This window comes from Calypte anna, chromosome 6 (assembly GCF_003957555.1).
Source record: "Calypte anna isolate BGI_N300 chromosome 6, bCalAnn1_v1.p, whole genome shotgun sequence".
NCBI lineage: Eukaryota > Metazoa > Chordata > Aves > Apodiformes > Trochilidae > Calypte > Calypte anna.
Window position 1 is genome coordinate 31,346,912 of NC_044252.1, and position 13,243 is coordinate 31,360,154.

At 37.5% G+C, this 13,243-nt stretch overlaps 1 protein-coding gene across 6 annotated transcripts in view; it reads left to right on the top strand.

The window, feature by feature from the left end:
- Positions 1–12,362, top strand: part of PLEKHA1 (pleckstrin homology domain containing A1) — a 37,515-nt gene extending 25,153 nt beyond the window's left edge. The window contains exons 7-13 of one of the 6 annotated variants that reach the window (XM_030453509.1): positions 367–510; positions 1,126–1,194; positions 4,084–4,148; positions 4,991–5,054; positions 6,385–6,474; positions 7,587–7,627; positions 9,819–12,362. In XM_030453509.1, coding sequence (XP_030309369.1) covers positions 367–510; positions 1,126–1,194; positions 4,084–4,148; positions 4,991–5,054; positions 6,385–6,474; positions 7,587–7,627; positions 9,819–10,044 — 699 coding nt within the window. In that variant the 3' untranslated portion in view covers positions 10,045–12,362. Of the gene's footprint in view, positions 1–366; positions 511–1,125; positions 1,195–4,083; positions 4,149–4,990; positions 5,055–6,384; positions 6,475–7,552; positions 7,692–9,818 lie in introns of those variants that run through there. The other 5 variants (XM_030453505.1, XM_030453507.1, XM_030453508.1 and 2 more) reach the window with 5 other exon arrangements.
- Positions 12,363–13,243: the final 881 nt, after the last annotated feature.

Consider the following 13,243-nt stretch of genomic DNA (forward strand, 5'->3'; position numbering starts at 1 on the left):
AGAAAGAGCTTTTCCTTTGCTGTAGCCTCCTCTAGTGTTTTGCTCTGAAAGTCATGTTCTGAGTTTGCACTAAATCCCATGCATGTGTCTTGTTTTTAGCTCTGTAACATTCTTCATTGAGTGTCTGTCAGTATTGTTTGAGAATATTCAGCACTTTTAGTGTGGTTTCTCTATGGAGCTTGTAAGTGCTCAACCAGAGCCCTTGGGAAGTCTCCTTAGTGTCTCTAGAAATCAGTTGAAGTACTTTGTCCTTTCAGACAAATTAGAAATGGGATAATACAATTATTTCCTGCCATAAGTAGTATAGTTATTATTTTACCTTTAGAAAAAACAGAATATTCTGAACTTCCCTGCTTTTTTTTCTAGAAAGAAGAACCCAGTGAGTGCAGTGAAGGGAGTGATAGGAATTATTTGAAACGGTCACAAAGTCACCTTCCTTATTTTACTGCTAAGCATCCCCCAGATAATGCTATTATCAAAGCTGGCTACTGTGTGAAGCAGGGAGCAGTGGTAAGTACCTGAGATCAGTGTTCCACTAACCAAGAACAAAGATCCTAAGGGTTGGTAGTTGTAGTTACAAGATAGATGATTTTAAAAAAAGAAAAAAAAAAAAGCATAATTACCAGTAACTTTATCACTGCTGACAGTACTAAAGATAAAATTTAGCCTCCAGTAGCATGTAATTTGTGTCTGTGTTGGTTCTTTCCATGGCTTTCTTCAGTGTTGTGTTGTTGGAACTGTTTAGGAGAAGAAAAGTTGTGTGCAGAGACTTTCAAATTATGGTTAGTGCATGCAACCAGGAATGCTTCTGTTATGCAGTTGTGTAGAGATCCTTGTTTTGCTTACTTATTTTTTTTTACTTGATTTTTTTGCAGTTTTCTAAGAAAAAAATAATTGTATATAGTCTTGAATTATTTTGGGTGCACTATATAAATATATATACACACACTACACACATTGATACATATATATATAATATAGAAAAGCTATCAATATTGCATACTGATAATTATAGGAATTATGTAGTATCAGAGTAGAATTAGAAGTATACAAATAACATATTACATGTAAGTATGCTTGTATATATATATACACAATATACATATATTTATTTTCCTTTGACAGATGAAGAACTGGAAGAGAAGATACTTTCAGTTAGATGAAAACACAATAGGATATTTCAAGTCTGAACTGGTAAGTTTCCAAATGTGTGTTGTTGTCCAGTGATAGTTACAAGAAAATCTAAAGAAATATCCTTGTATTTGAGAAGTCTGCTGTGCTTATCCTTCAGCTCTTAGCTCTGTACTTTAATAACTTTTCATGATCAGGCAGAACAAAATTAGTGTCTCTCCTAAGATGGACTCTTGTCATATATTTGGGAACCTGTCTGTGTGGAACTCAAGAGCATAGAGATTCTACAGTGACCCTGATTTTTATTTTTTTTATTAGTATCATGTGTTACTGTGCACTCACATATGATTAATGATGTTCTCAAAAGAGCTGATCTTTGTGGGGATACAAAAGTGTAATTCTGCAATTCATTATTTAAAGTTAGAATTATGCAGTGTTTTATCATGCAAATGATGGGATCTCTCCTCACACACTTCTTCTGCCAGGGCAGCCAAGATAGGCAAAGAATTCTGCTGTTCAAAACCCATATTTGATGTTTTGGTTTCACAATCTTCCTTCCCCATTCATCACTCTTGACCCTTCTGACCAATTTTGACCAAGTGTTAAGTGCCTTCAGACTTCATTTAAAAATGGGATGGCTGGTGCTCTGATGCTGGAGAGGAACTGTTTTTCCCAGTAAGGAATTCCAGACTTGCTGCACGTGAGAACATCTGTACATGAGGAATAAACTGAGTTACAGTGTATTGTAAATCCAGGGAAATGGAGTTTAGAGGCCAACTCCAAGATGCAAAATGTCAAGAAGCCAAAATTACCTGTTATAAACCCTCTGGTTTTAGTTAAAAAAAAAACCCAAACAACTGAGTCCAGATTGCTCACAAGCAAATTCTAATTTGGTGAAGAATTGGACTGCTTAGAGTGTGTTTCATCATGCTCATTCCCAGTTAAACTGTTTTGAACAGTATAAATCTTGCAGTGTCCTCTGATTTTCAAGCAAATATCCCTTGATGCAGTTTGAGGAAGGTACTGGAGTGACCAAGTGTCAGACAACAGAGAAGTAGCTCTTGCTTCACAGTTTTTTTACTGAAATCAGTAAGCAGGCATCTCTCTTCAGGGAAGTGAATACTGATAGTGTCCTTTGATTGCATTGTGACAGTTAATCAAATAATTCCACAGTTAGGAAATTTGATCATGATAATCATGTTTCATATAGGTTTTTAAAAGATCTGCCTTACAGATATGTTGGAGTGAAACTTAAATCTGTACTGGAAAGAGCAAAACTTTGACAGAGCACAGTGCACCAAGAAGAAAACATCTGCAACAATCTAGCCATAGGTTCATCAGACTTTTTTCTCCTGAAGACACAAAAAATGTAAACTGTTCTCTTCTGAAGATTAGGAGTAGTGAATGATTTCTCTCAGCGATGTGTGGGATCACTGCTTCCCTAATAATCTCCTGCTCCTAATTAGAGGAACACAATGATAGGAGAAAAAGCTTCTTCAGGGCTTGTCATGCCTTTGTGGCTAAGGAGGTTGTGTTCAGCAAGTGTAGCATTGAACGTCTGACTCAGGAAAACCTCTTTCTGTTGGATTTCACTTCCCAGTAACTGTAATTTTCAGTCAAGGGTGGCTCTTGAAGTTTGTCTCAGCAGCCAGCCTGCTCACCAGTAATTCAGATCACTTGAGATAACCAGTGATGCAGTCTTTTACATCTGTAGATATCTGAGTTCTCTGCTCTTGAAAATTTAAAAACTGTTGGTTTTTTAAATTGAAGAATGTGCAGATTCTGAGGATCAAAATTAGAAAAATGATAATGATTTAAAAAAAATCAGAATGTTATTATGGTTATTTGGTGTCCTGTGCATCCATCCACACACACTCTTAATTCCCTCTTTGCAATTTGAGGAAGAGCCTTTTTTAATCTTCTGGTGGAGTACAGTGTAATGCAGGCAATATCAGACTCAGAAAAGGATAGTTTCTGAGGTGCAGTGAGTGTCTGTGTTCCAGGCATGATCTCACAGCTCACTTCTGAAGTTTTGCTTCAAAAACTGTTGTAATGAATGAGTGAACCCAGGAAACCAGCGAGGGGAAAGAGGCAGAAGAGCAGAAAACATTGAGCTTTAAAATGTGTGCTTTGGTCTGCTGTGATCTAACAAAAAGTGACAATTAAGAGTGGTTCTATTTGGGTAACATTCTCTATTTACTGTAACAATGTAAATCTTTTAATTGTATGTGGTAAGAATTGTAGATAAAGTCCTCCAGAGCTGACAGCTTTTGTTTTGTCTGTAAGCTGAAGCCAACTGGAAATCCATTGTAACCCTGCTTAAAGAAAACACATTAGGAGGTAAAACAAGTGGTGTTTTACTGCAGGATAATAATCACAGCAAAAGTGAAAATGTTTGTTTGATTATTCTTCCTTTTTTCCTTGTTGTGTGAAACTTGAACAGAATTTTAACACTTCTGTTACAATAACAGAATTTACCTATGTTCCAAGGATGTTTTGCTCTTCCACAGGTTTTGGTGCAATTGATTTATTTGAATTATTTTTAATTGTGTTGAGTAGAGGGTGCAGTTAGTCCTGTTTAAAATCAAGTCATGGAAAATTATTTTAACAGTGGTTTTACTGAAATAAGCTGCTTTAAATCATATTCCATTTTTTATCTAGTTAAAGGAAGGAAACAGATGGTTGTCTCCATTATGGTAAGGTGAAGTAATGTTTTGGGTTGGGTGTTTTTCTTTTTAACTACTTGATTTCACCCTTTTTTTGTTCCAAGTGCAGTGGTTGGCTGAGTACTTAAAAAAGCAAATTAAATTGTGGTTGATGTCACCTTTTGCAGAAGCAGCTATCGTGTTACATCAGTCTGCTGCTGTCACCTGTCCTGAACTCTGGCTTTCTGACTGGATTCTATTTGTTAGATACACTCTATACTGAAATATTTTTGCTTTTTTATTTCAGGAAAAGGAACCTCTAAGAGTTATACCACTTAAGGAGGTCCATAAAGTTCAGGAATGCAAACAAAGGTGAGGAGCGAAGCACTGGTGGTGTTAGATGGGGTTGTAGTACATACATCACATTGTCATGGCTAGGCTGCCCTTTGGAAGCAGTGGAGAACTTGGGAATAACTTCATGTGATGTATGCATGAGTAATACTCTTTATTTATAGGACAGCAAGTATTTTTATGCATAGAACTGGTTTTGAGGGCTCTGTGCTGGTGTGTTTCAAAGCTGTAACATTCAGTAGAATGTAAATGCTTGGGACAAGGGTGGAACAAAGGAGTATCTACACTCATGAGTTGGAGCTGCATGGCTGCTCTCTGATTTGAGGCAGGGATTTTTAGGAGTCTCTATTCTGCTTTAACACCTCATCCCTCAGAGGACAGTACTTGATGTTAAATGTCTGAATTGAGATAAGGACACTATTCCTCCTGCTGTTTCTCTCCCACCAAATGGCAATATACCAAGGACTCAGCTGCCTCAATAATAGGTTTTTTTGGCAGGTTACTGTTCAGGACTAATACTCTGTGAAGACATAACAAAATATAAATGTGAAATCTGTCAGAAGTTTCACTAGAACAATAAATATTTTACAGCTTGATATGATACTGCTTATAATGTTACAGTTAAAATATATATAGTAGTAGGCATGCCACTGATAAATAAATGAAAATCTCAGGACTAAAATGACTGAGAGATGCTCATTTTCTTTTTCTACTTGGCATTTACCAAGAAAAAAAACAACAGTAGAGTGAAGAAATGCAAAGGTCTTCAGACAGTAAATGCTCTGGTTCCCTGCACATGACAGAGTCTTTTTAAAAAGGAAGGTTGTACTTACTGTTGAATAATTTTTGTGTTTCATTTGCAGTGATATAATGATGAGAGACAATCTCTTTGAAATTGTAACAACTTCTCGAACCTTTTATGTACAGGTAATTTCTTTTTTAAACTTTGGGCAAACCCTGGAGACTGCCACAGTCAAAGCAGAACTCCTGTTTTGCTTTTTAAATTGGATTTAACTGTGTGATGATTTTCAAAGGGAAATGTGGTCTTTATGTTTCAGAAAGATGCATACAAGAAATATTCCACATTACAGCAACTGTTAGGTTGCTACTGTATGAAAGCAATAAACAAGAAATCCCAACATGCCTCTGTTGGTATTCAGGTCCTCAAATTCTGTAGGACCAATTCTGTATTTTAAATCTTTTCTTTTAAAGCACTGTATTTTTATGTATGTTGACTTCTCAGTTTCAAGCTAGTTACCACAACAAAATACCCATTAAAGCACAGAACCATTTAAGGTTTCTGTACCTATTTGGTAACATGTATTCATATGCACTTTATTTATTGCATACCATGTTTTAAAAGTTGGGATATGCAAATCACAAAGACTTTTGCTGCTCCTAGCTGTGTGGGAATGTGATGCTTTTAGTACTGGGAATATTTTTTGTTTCTTGTGTAGTTTAATACAGTCAGTGATGCCAGATGTTGAGTTCTGAGCTGTCCTATAACTGAACATAATTAAATGACACGTTGCAGATACTTCATGCTGGGTAGATGTGGTAGTTTGATAAAGCTGCAGCTTAATTAGAGGGAATAGCTGTAGCTTTTTATCTGTCTTTATCCCAGATATGTACACTCTTGGTGTTCATGGTTTTTTTTTTTGGGTGGCTGTTCCAAGGAAACGTACAGCTGAGCCCCAGCAGAGATTGATTTTATATATAAAAATAATATTATTTGTATATTAAAGTTTGTATATTAAAATTTGTATATTATAAGTAGATTATTTTATATATATATATAAAAAATCAATCTCTGCTGGGGCTCAGCTGTACATTTCCTGGGATATGTGTATATGTATATAAATATATTTTACTTAATTTTTTTTTCTTTTGGACTAACTGTTCAGTAAATACCCCTCATAGAAGTGAAGTGCAGCAGTGAGTGCAAAGTACTGAAGTTACATCGTTGGCCAAAAGCTGCCAAAAGGGGTCAGCAAATCTCCTGTGAGGGTTTCTGTGGGCACTTGAGAAAGTAAATAAATTGGGTGTAGTGTATGCAAATAGCATAAAACCCACTTAGTTCTTGCTAATTATTTATGTAATAGTAAATTCAGAGTGAAAATTAAGAAATGCCTGGATTAAGAAATGGGAATCTCAGGCTACTAAAGTAGGCTGCAGGTGTCATTTTAGTGCAGATGGTCAGGACACTGACGAGTTGCAAGTTGATTTTATTAAATGTCCTGCTTGTTATCTGATCCAGGCTGACAGCCCAGAAGACATGCACAGCTGGATAAAAGCAATTTCTGGGGCCATTGTAGCACAACGGGGACCTGGAAGATCAGCAGCTTCCGTATGTTATTCTGACCCTCAGAGAAAATGTGATTAATTGCTGTTCACTTATGCACATGGAGTTGTAGATGGTGTTTTCCTTTCTCCTGTCCTCTGTCCTGTCCTGTAGTAACGTGGCATCTCTGCATGAACTTTCGTAGACTGGCATAAAATATTTTGTGTTTTTAGTTGAGCACTTCCATGTGTGTGACTTGATGTGCATTTTATTGTCTTGAACAAGACAGACAAGTGCTAACCTAGAAAAATTCTTCTGCATTGGGTATGATTTTTGTCACTATGATGCTACTTTTTGGGAAGTAAAATTGAGACTTTTAAATTCCTGTGAGGTTGCTGAAGTTCACAGTCAAATGACAGTGTCTTCATTTATTTTTAGCAACTCTCACTACCAGGTGGTCATTCTTTGTTGGTGGTAGTTTGTTGTGTAAGCCCATTCAGATTTAAAGTAACTTCTCTGAGAGATCTCTGCTTGCATGAGTTAGATTTTGCTGTTGGAATTGTAGTGTGGACACCATCCAGCACTGCTGAACTGAGGCACTGTGACACATCTCCCTGTTTGTGAAGCCACATGCACTGAAACTGTATTAGATGTTCATTACGTGTAATCACAAGTACATAAACTTCTCAGCAGTGGTTACTTTGCTGTCACAGTGTCTCCAAGTATGTCCAGACGTAACAAATGGAATACTTTTACAGTTCAGGTGCTGCAAGCTATGGTTTCCACTTCCTGGCTATGGGATGTTTTGTAATACGCTGAATATATCATTACCCCCATAATCTGAAATCTAATAATTGAAAATCTGGCTTTTTGCATTGGCATTGATCCTGTGTTTCTCTTCACTGTCTAAGCTCTCAATTATTCTTTTGCAGCTGGGAGCTGCTTCAGGCTTTGAAATAAATTTCCTATCGTAAATCTTATTGGGGGAAATGAAAATATGCAGGTGACTCTCCTTTGTGTATGCTTGTGTTTTTTGTTTTTGTTTTTTTTTTTTTAATTCGTGGGGCTAACTGAGCAATCTAGCTGTTACTGTTTGCATCACTTCTTTCTTTTTCCCTGTCTTCTCTTCTTTCCCCAAGTCTAGGTTACTCTAATCTTAGCTTTGCACTGTGTTCCAGATGCGGCAGGCCAGAAGGCTGTCGAATCCTTGTATACAGAGGTATACATCAAGAACTGGTGAATGCAGCACGTATGTGGGCTCTCATGTAAACTTGCCTTCTTAACAGAGGGCTAGGACTAGAGAACTAATTCACATTATAAAAAAAAAAAACAACAAAACCAACTAAAAATAATGCTACCTGTTCTCATTACCATGACTGAAAACTTATCTCGTAAGTTAAATCGTTGGCTTACAGATTTGCACTGGTTTTTTTCTTGCTTTTGAAACAATTGGATCCTAAAAGTGGCAAAAAAATGTGTATTTGTATTTCAGAGTTACATGATATCATTTTAAAAGGAAAGTATTAAAACGAATTTGCATGAGAGTTCATATTTCCATTTTACTTTTTTTTTTTTTTCCTGAAACTGCGCAAAAGCAAAGTTAAACTTAAGCTACCCACAAACTAATACAGATGGGTGCACACCAAAAAATGCACGTTGTAGCTCTGGTAACTGGAAGGGTAATTAATACTCCAGCCTGATTTGCATGGCTTGTAAGTCTCTGCATGAAATGAGTAGTTCACACGTAGAAGTGTTGTAGTCTTTAATTGGTACACTGTTCAGAGCAGTCCACCTTCAGAGTCATATAGCAGCACAGTCTCTTAGCTGTGAAATTGCAGTCAGTGTGGGCAGAAAAATCTGAATATCCTTCAGTTCAATTGAGCAAAATGTTTATTGTAGAGATCTTGTCCTAAGATCCCTTTTGTCCTGTCTGTGTAACTAATAATGATTAGTAATAACAATAACAGTAGGTAAATCACTGCATTGTATGTTCTGCTGAAGCAAATGTGTTTCTTAAAGTGGAGTAGTGAGCCAGGTGTGAAATACAGTAATGTGAACAATGTGAAATATGTCACTGAAATGAAACACAAAACTGAAGCTTTAAAAAGAAGCTGCACAGCTCCTTGGCCCAGTCATGTCAGTTAATTTATAAAAAGAAATTCAGTAGTATAGGGCAGGATCCATTATGATTAAATTTATGAATTGCTGTCATGGCATTCTAGAAGAAACTTGGAAAGCTGCTATGAAAAACTTATTTCCTTTGTGATGTGTATTTGCATCTTGGACACACATCTGTGATGTTTGGTTTGTGGCTTTTTTTTTTTTTTTTTTTTTTTTTTTTGCTAACAAATGTGCTTGAAAAGTGACTTGTTTTGTGTAGACACATGGGTTAGCAGATTTCTTTAGTTCCTGTACTAACACTGGCAATGGCAGAAGTGGCAGCAGCTGCAGCTCCTAATCCATACAGAGTGAAATATTGGCTGCATCATCACACATCATTTTGATCATAGCATTTAACACAATGTCCAGCCCTGCTTTAGAGATATCCACATGGATCTGAGACATCCTTCTGGAAATGATGGATCATCTGAGGAATGTTTTGTCCTGGAGAGGTGGCCTTAGGTCAGGCTAGGACATCCTAGGACATGGTCAGTGGCACTCTGAACCTCTGCTTTGCCATCTAAATCACTTCCAGGGAGTCTGGGAACTTGTTTCTATCAGTGAGCAAATGGTGGAAGGTGATTTTCACAGATTTTCATAGTATCAATCTGCCAGAGTAACGTAAAGGTCAGTGGAGTGACAGTTAACAGCAATAAACACAAGAAAATAACCTGACAATTAAAAAGGATCGCTTAACTTTTTAATTTAATAGTTAACTAACAGTCTTGACAGCATAAAATAGTTACTATTTTTGTTTGGTCCCTGCAACAAACTGGGGAGATCTGTATCTCCAGAGGAGGGACCAGTAAAATGAGCATTACTTCAGTGCCTGATGTAGATGAATCAGCTTAAATACATTTTACTCATTTTTCTTTTGGAAAGATGTGACTTTCACGAGCCTTCAGAGCATGTATCTTCAGAAGGTTACTTAACATCTTAGTAAAATGACAAGCCTCCATTTGCTGGACTGTGTTATAAAGTGTAAAGAAGAGCTGCTGAGCTTGATTTGAGAACTTTGAATGTCTTCAAGTGAAGACCTGACGTTGCTGTCACACGCTGCTGTAAGCTCACATTTAACAACACACTGCCTTCAGAAAGCTTCCTGCTGCTGTGCCTGCTGCTTTGCTTTGTGTACTTTCTGTCACGATTTTTTGTTTTGTTTTTTTTTTTTCTTGAGAGTGTAATCTGCAGCTGCATCTTTCCAACCTGACCCCCCTGACTTCATCTGACCCCTTGCTCTTCTTTTCCAGGAGCATCCCGAGTCTTCTTCCGAACCCGTCCATGCTCTCCGTTCTGCCCTCACAGCCCCAGCCACCTCACATTCCACAGCCCCTCACAGCATCCCTCTGGTCCCAAACCCTCACTCCAAATACCCTGCCTTGGAGAAGCGAGGATTTCACGAGTCTTTTACCAAGGCCAAGCCAAGGAGCTACAAGATCCAGGTTGTCTCTCCAAGAGAATCAGCTTCCAAAGTGACTGAAAGGGGCTTCTGGGAACCCCGAAGTAAAAATGGCACTCAGGAACAGGATCCTGGCCTCGTGGATCTGGATGATGCAAGCCTTCCAGTTAGTGATGTGTAGTGGGTGGAAGTGTTTGGAGAATGATCCATTTGTTTTGGTCCTCTTAATTTCCTTGCTTGGACTTTTAACCAAAGAAAATTATAGGAAATGAGAACAACAACAACAAAAAAAAACTCAGAATACTGATTTATTTTTTTATATATATGTATGTGTGTGTTTCTCTGCACACATGTGTATATATAATGTGTTTGTATATTGCCTTTCAGCTGAGGGTCAGAAAAAGACCTTAGGTGTTTTCTCAAAGCCTGATAGTAAATCACTTACTAGGGAGGGCCAAACTGCACAGTTTCAAAGAAAAAAAACCCCAAAACGACAGAAAGACAAAAACAAAAAAGTACCTCTGCTAGTAAGCAAGGTACCAGCAACTTTTCATTCCTAATCTGGCAAATTTACTAAATTTACAACTAATGCTGTGTTGTGGAGAACTAATTGCCAACAAATGTGATTACTTAATTTCAGTGTGAACTGCAGTAAGGTTTTAGGCATAGATGAAAATTGGTTTTCTCCGTGACTTTCGGATACCAGGAAATGCACAAAATGTTTCTTCTGTTCTTTAGGATCAACAGTCTCAACTGATTTGTTGTCAGAACAAGAATTCTGAACTCCCTTGGAATTCCAATTATGGTGCTGTAAAGATTTCCACTGAAATAATATTTTGTATAGTCAGCCTATTTTTTGATGCACTCCTAAAGTTGGGTTGTAACTTTTTGCACACTGGGATTTAAATGGGCTGCACGTAATGGTGTTTTGGAGTGGGGGGAGAAGAGAAATTGGGACTTTTGAATTTGGACACTTTAGATCTTTTGAACCAAGTAGAGTTTATATCGTGTTCCATGAGGCTTTGCAGCAATTCTGTACCCTAGATGTCTCAATGTGTTGTTTGATTACTGTTTTGAGAGTGGGTTTCCTGATCAGTGCTTTGTGAGCAGTTCTGGTTTCTACATTTGATCAGTGGGAGACCACCTGGTTTGTAGTTTTGTCGTTATTGGTACTGAACTGTTCACAGTCATGCAGTTGTGGCCTCTTAACTTTTGGTGCACTGATAATCTCAAGTGCCTGTTGTTTTTTCTCACGTTGTTGAAACACTTTTGGGTTGGTTATGTGCATACAAACCATTCCTAATGGTTTTTGAATGTTGGCTTGGAGTTGTTCTTGAATAGCATAGTTTGAATCAGCTCTTTAAAATGGAAAAGTTATGCTAGGGATACCAGTGTTCTGGTATTGCACCTGCTAGCTGTGCAATATGTGTTTTTTTTTTAAAAAAAAAAGAGTAATTGTTGTTTGTGTACCCTGTGTTATGGGGCTCCAGTGATGCAAATGAAAAAGAACCTTTACATTTCAAGTGTCGGATTAGCTTGTGTGCTTTTCATCAGTTTTGAGAAATGTTTTGCTTTAATCAAAACCCCACAGATGTCTCATGCTGCTGCTTATTGTGATTCAGTTTGTCCAGCTTGGCAAGACTGTTCTGTTGTCTGCTGTAACCCAAGATACATATCACACAGCTCCATCTTCTCTCCAACTCCCAAACTGACTTCCTGCTTGAGAGATACAGATGGCTTTACCACAATGATGTGTTGATCCAAGGATAGAATAATTGGTGTCATTTTAAGACTGAGAGATAATTTCAAAACCTTGAATTATATCAGCACCTTCATTTTTCTTTATCCATAAGCTAACCACTGTCTTAAGACAGTGGTGTTTGTTAATGACTGGTTTTGTTTGACTCTTTAGATCTACGTGAAAACTAGCACAGAGTTGGAAGTTACTGTAAATGTCTGAACTAGTGTTGTAGGTTTTAACTTCTATAAAGATTAAACAATAGCTCTTTAAAAGCTTATTTTTTCACAAGTACGTTCTGTGTGGAAGACACTTTGCATTGAAATATTTTTACTGTAGTCTAACATCTGAAATCACTTCTCTGGTACAGCTTTCACACTGCATGTTCATTTTATTATATTTTTGGTATTGGCAATTTTACACATTGGGTGGAGGTAAAGCAGCTCCATTATGGGACTCAAAGAGGAAAAAAAGAAAAAAAGAAATGAACTACTGTTGTAGTTCAGTAGCATAGGGAAATATTTGTGGTTGGTAATTGTCAGGGTCTCCTATTTATCAGTACTTTTATAAATCTATGAAAATTGTTAAATTATTTTAGAAACAGTGCTGTAAATATGTCACATTTAAATTGTCAATAAATCAGTTTGGGTAACTTAAGATCTGACTGAGTTTCCTTGCACCACGTTAAATATTTTATTAGAAATATCTATTCCTTTTTAAGAGGTCAGATTGTGTCCTGTCCAGCTATCATGTCTTTTTATTTCTTCAAATCTGATCAGGTTGGAAAGCAAGAGATGATATATGGTAACACCAAATTAACCATTTGGGAATGGGCACCATCTGGAAGGGAAAAAAAACCCTACAACAAGATGTGTGCTGGTTTATACTGAGTTTCCTGTTGGCTGTACAGAGCTGAATTCAGTGTGACTGTGACATCTGACTGAGTCACTCCAGGTATGTGCACTTTGGGAGTTACACAGGTGTCAAATGTGCACCCTCTTGCCCTCAACAAATTCCTGAGCAGAGGACTCACTGTGTTGAGTGTCTGGAAGCTCCCATTTTTCCTAGCTGCACCACAGGATGCAGTCTGTGTGTGATTGTATCTGTGCTCACCCAGCTCCCTGGATTTTCAGCTGGACTTTTTCAGCTTGAGCATCACATCTGAATTCCCAAAGGTGATGGCAGCTGTAAGGAGCTGATGTTTGGGTAAGGCCCCTGGTGTACCAAGTTAGATCCTAATCCCTGTGCAGCAACACTGTTTATTCTTCCAAGGAATAAATGTCAGAATAAAATGCAGTTACTGGCTGCAGCTCAATACAGGAGCTGAAAGAACCATTTCTAGTTCATCTGTCTTATCCCATCTGTCTCTGCTGTTTAGCTTTCAACTTTTTTACCCTCTAATTACTTTTATAAAAATCTTAAATTATTTTTCACACTATTTTTCCACTGAACTGTGGTCCCTGGAATGACTTGGATGATCTTACTATCTTCTGTCTTACCCTTTTCCATTAGCTCTGTATTTGCCGTTGTCTCTTTAC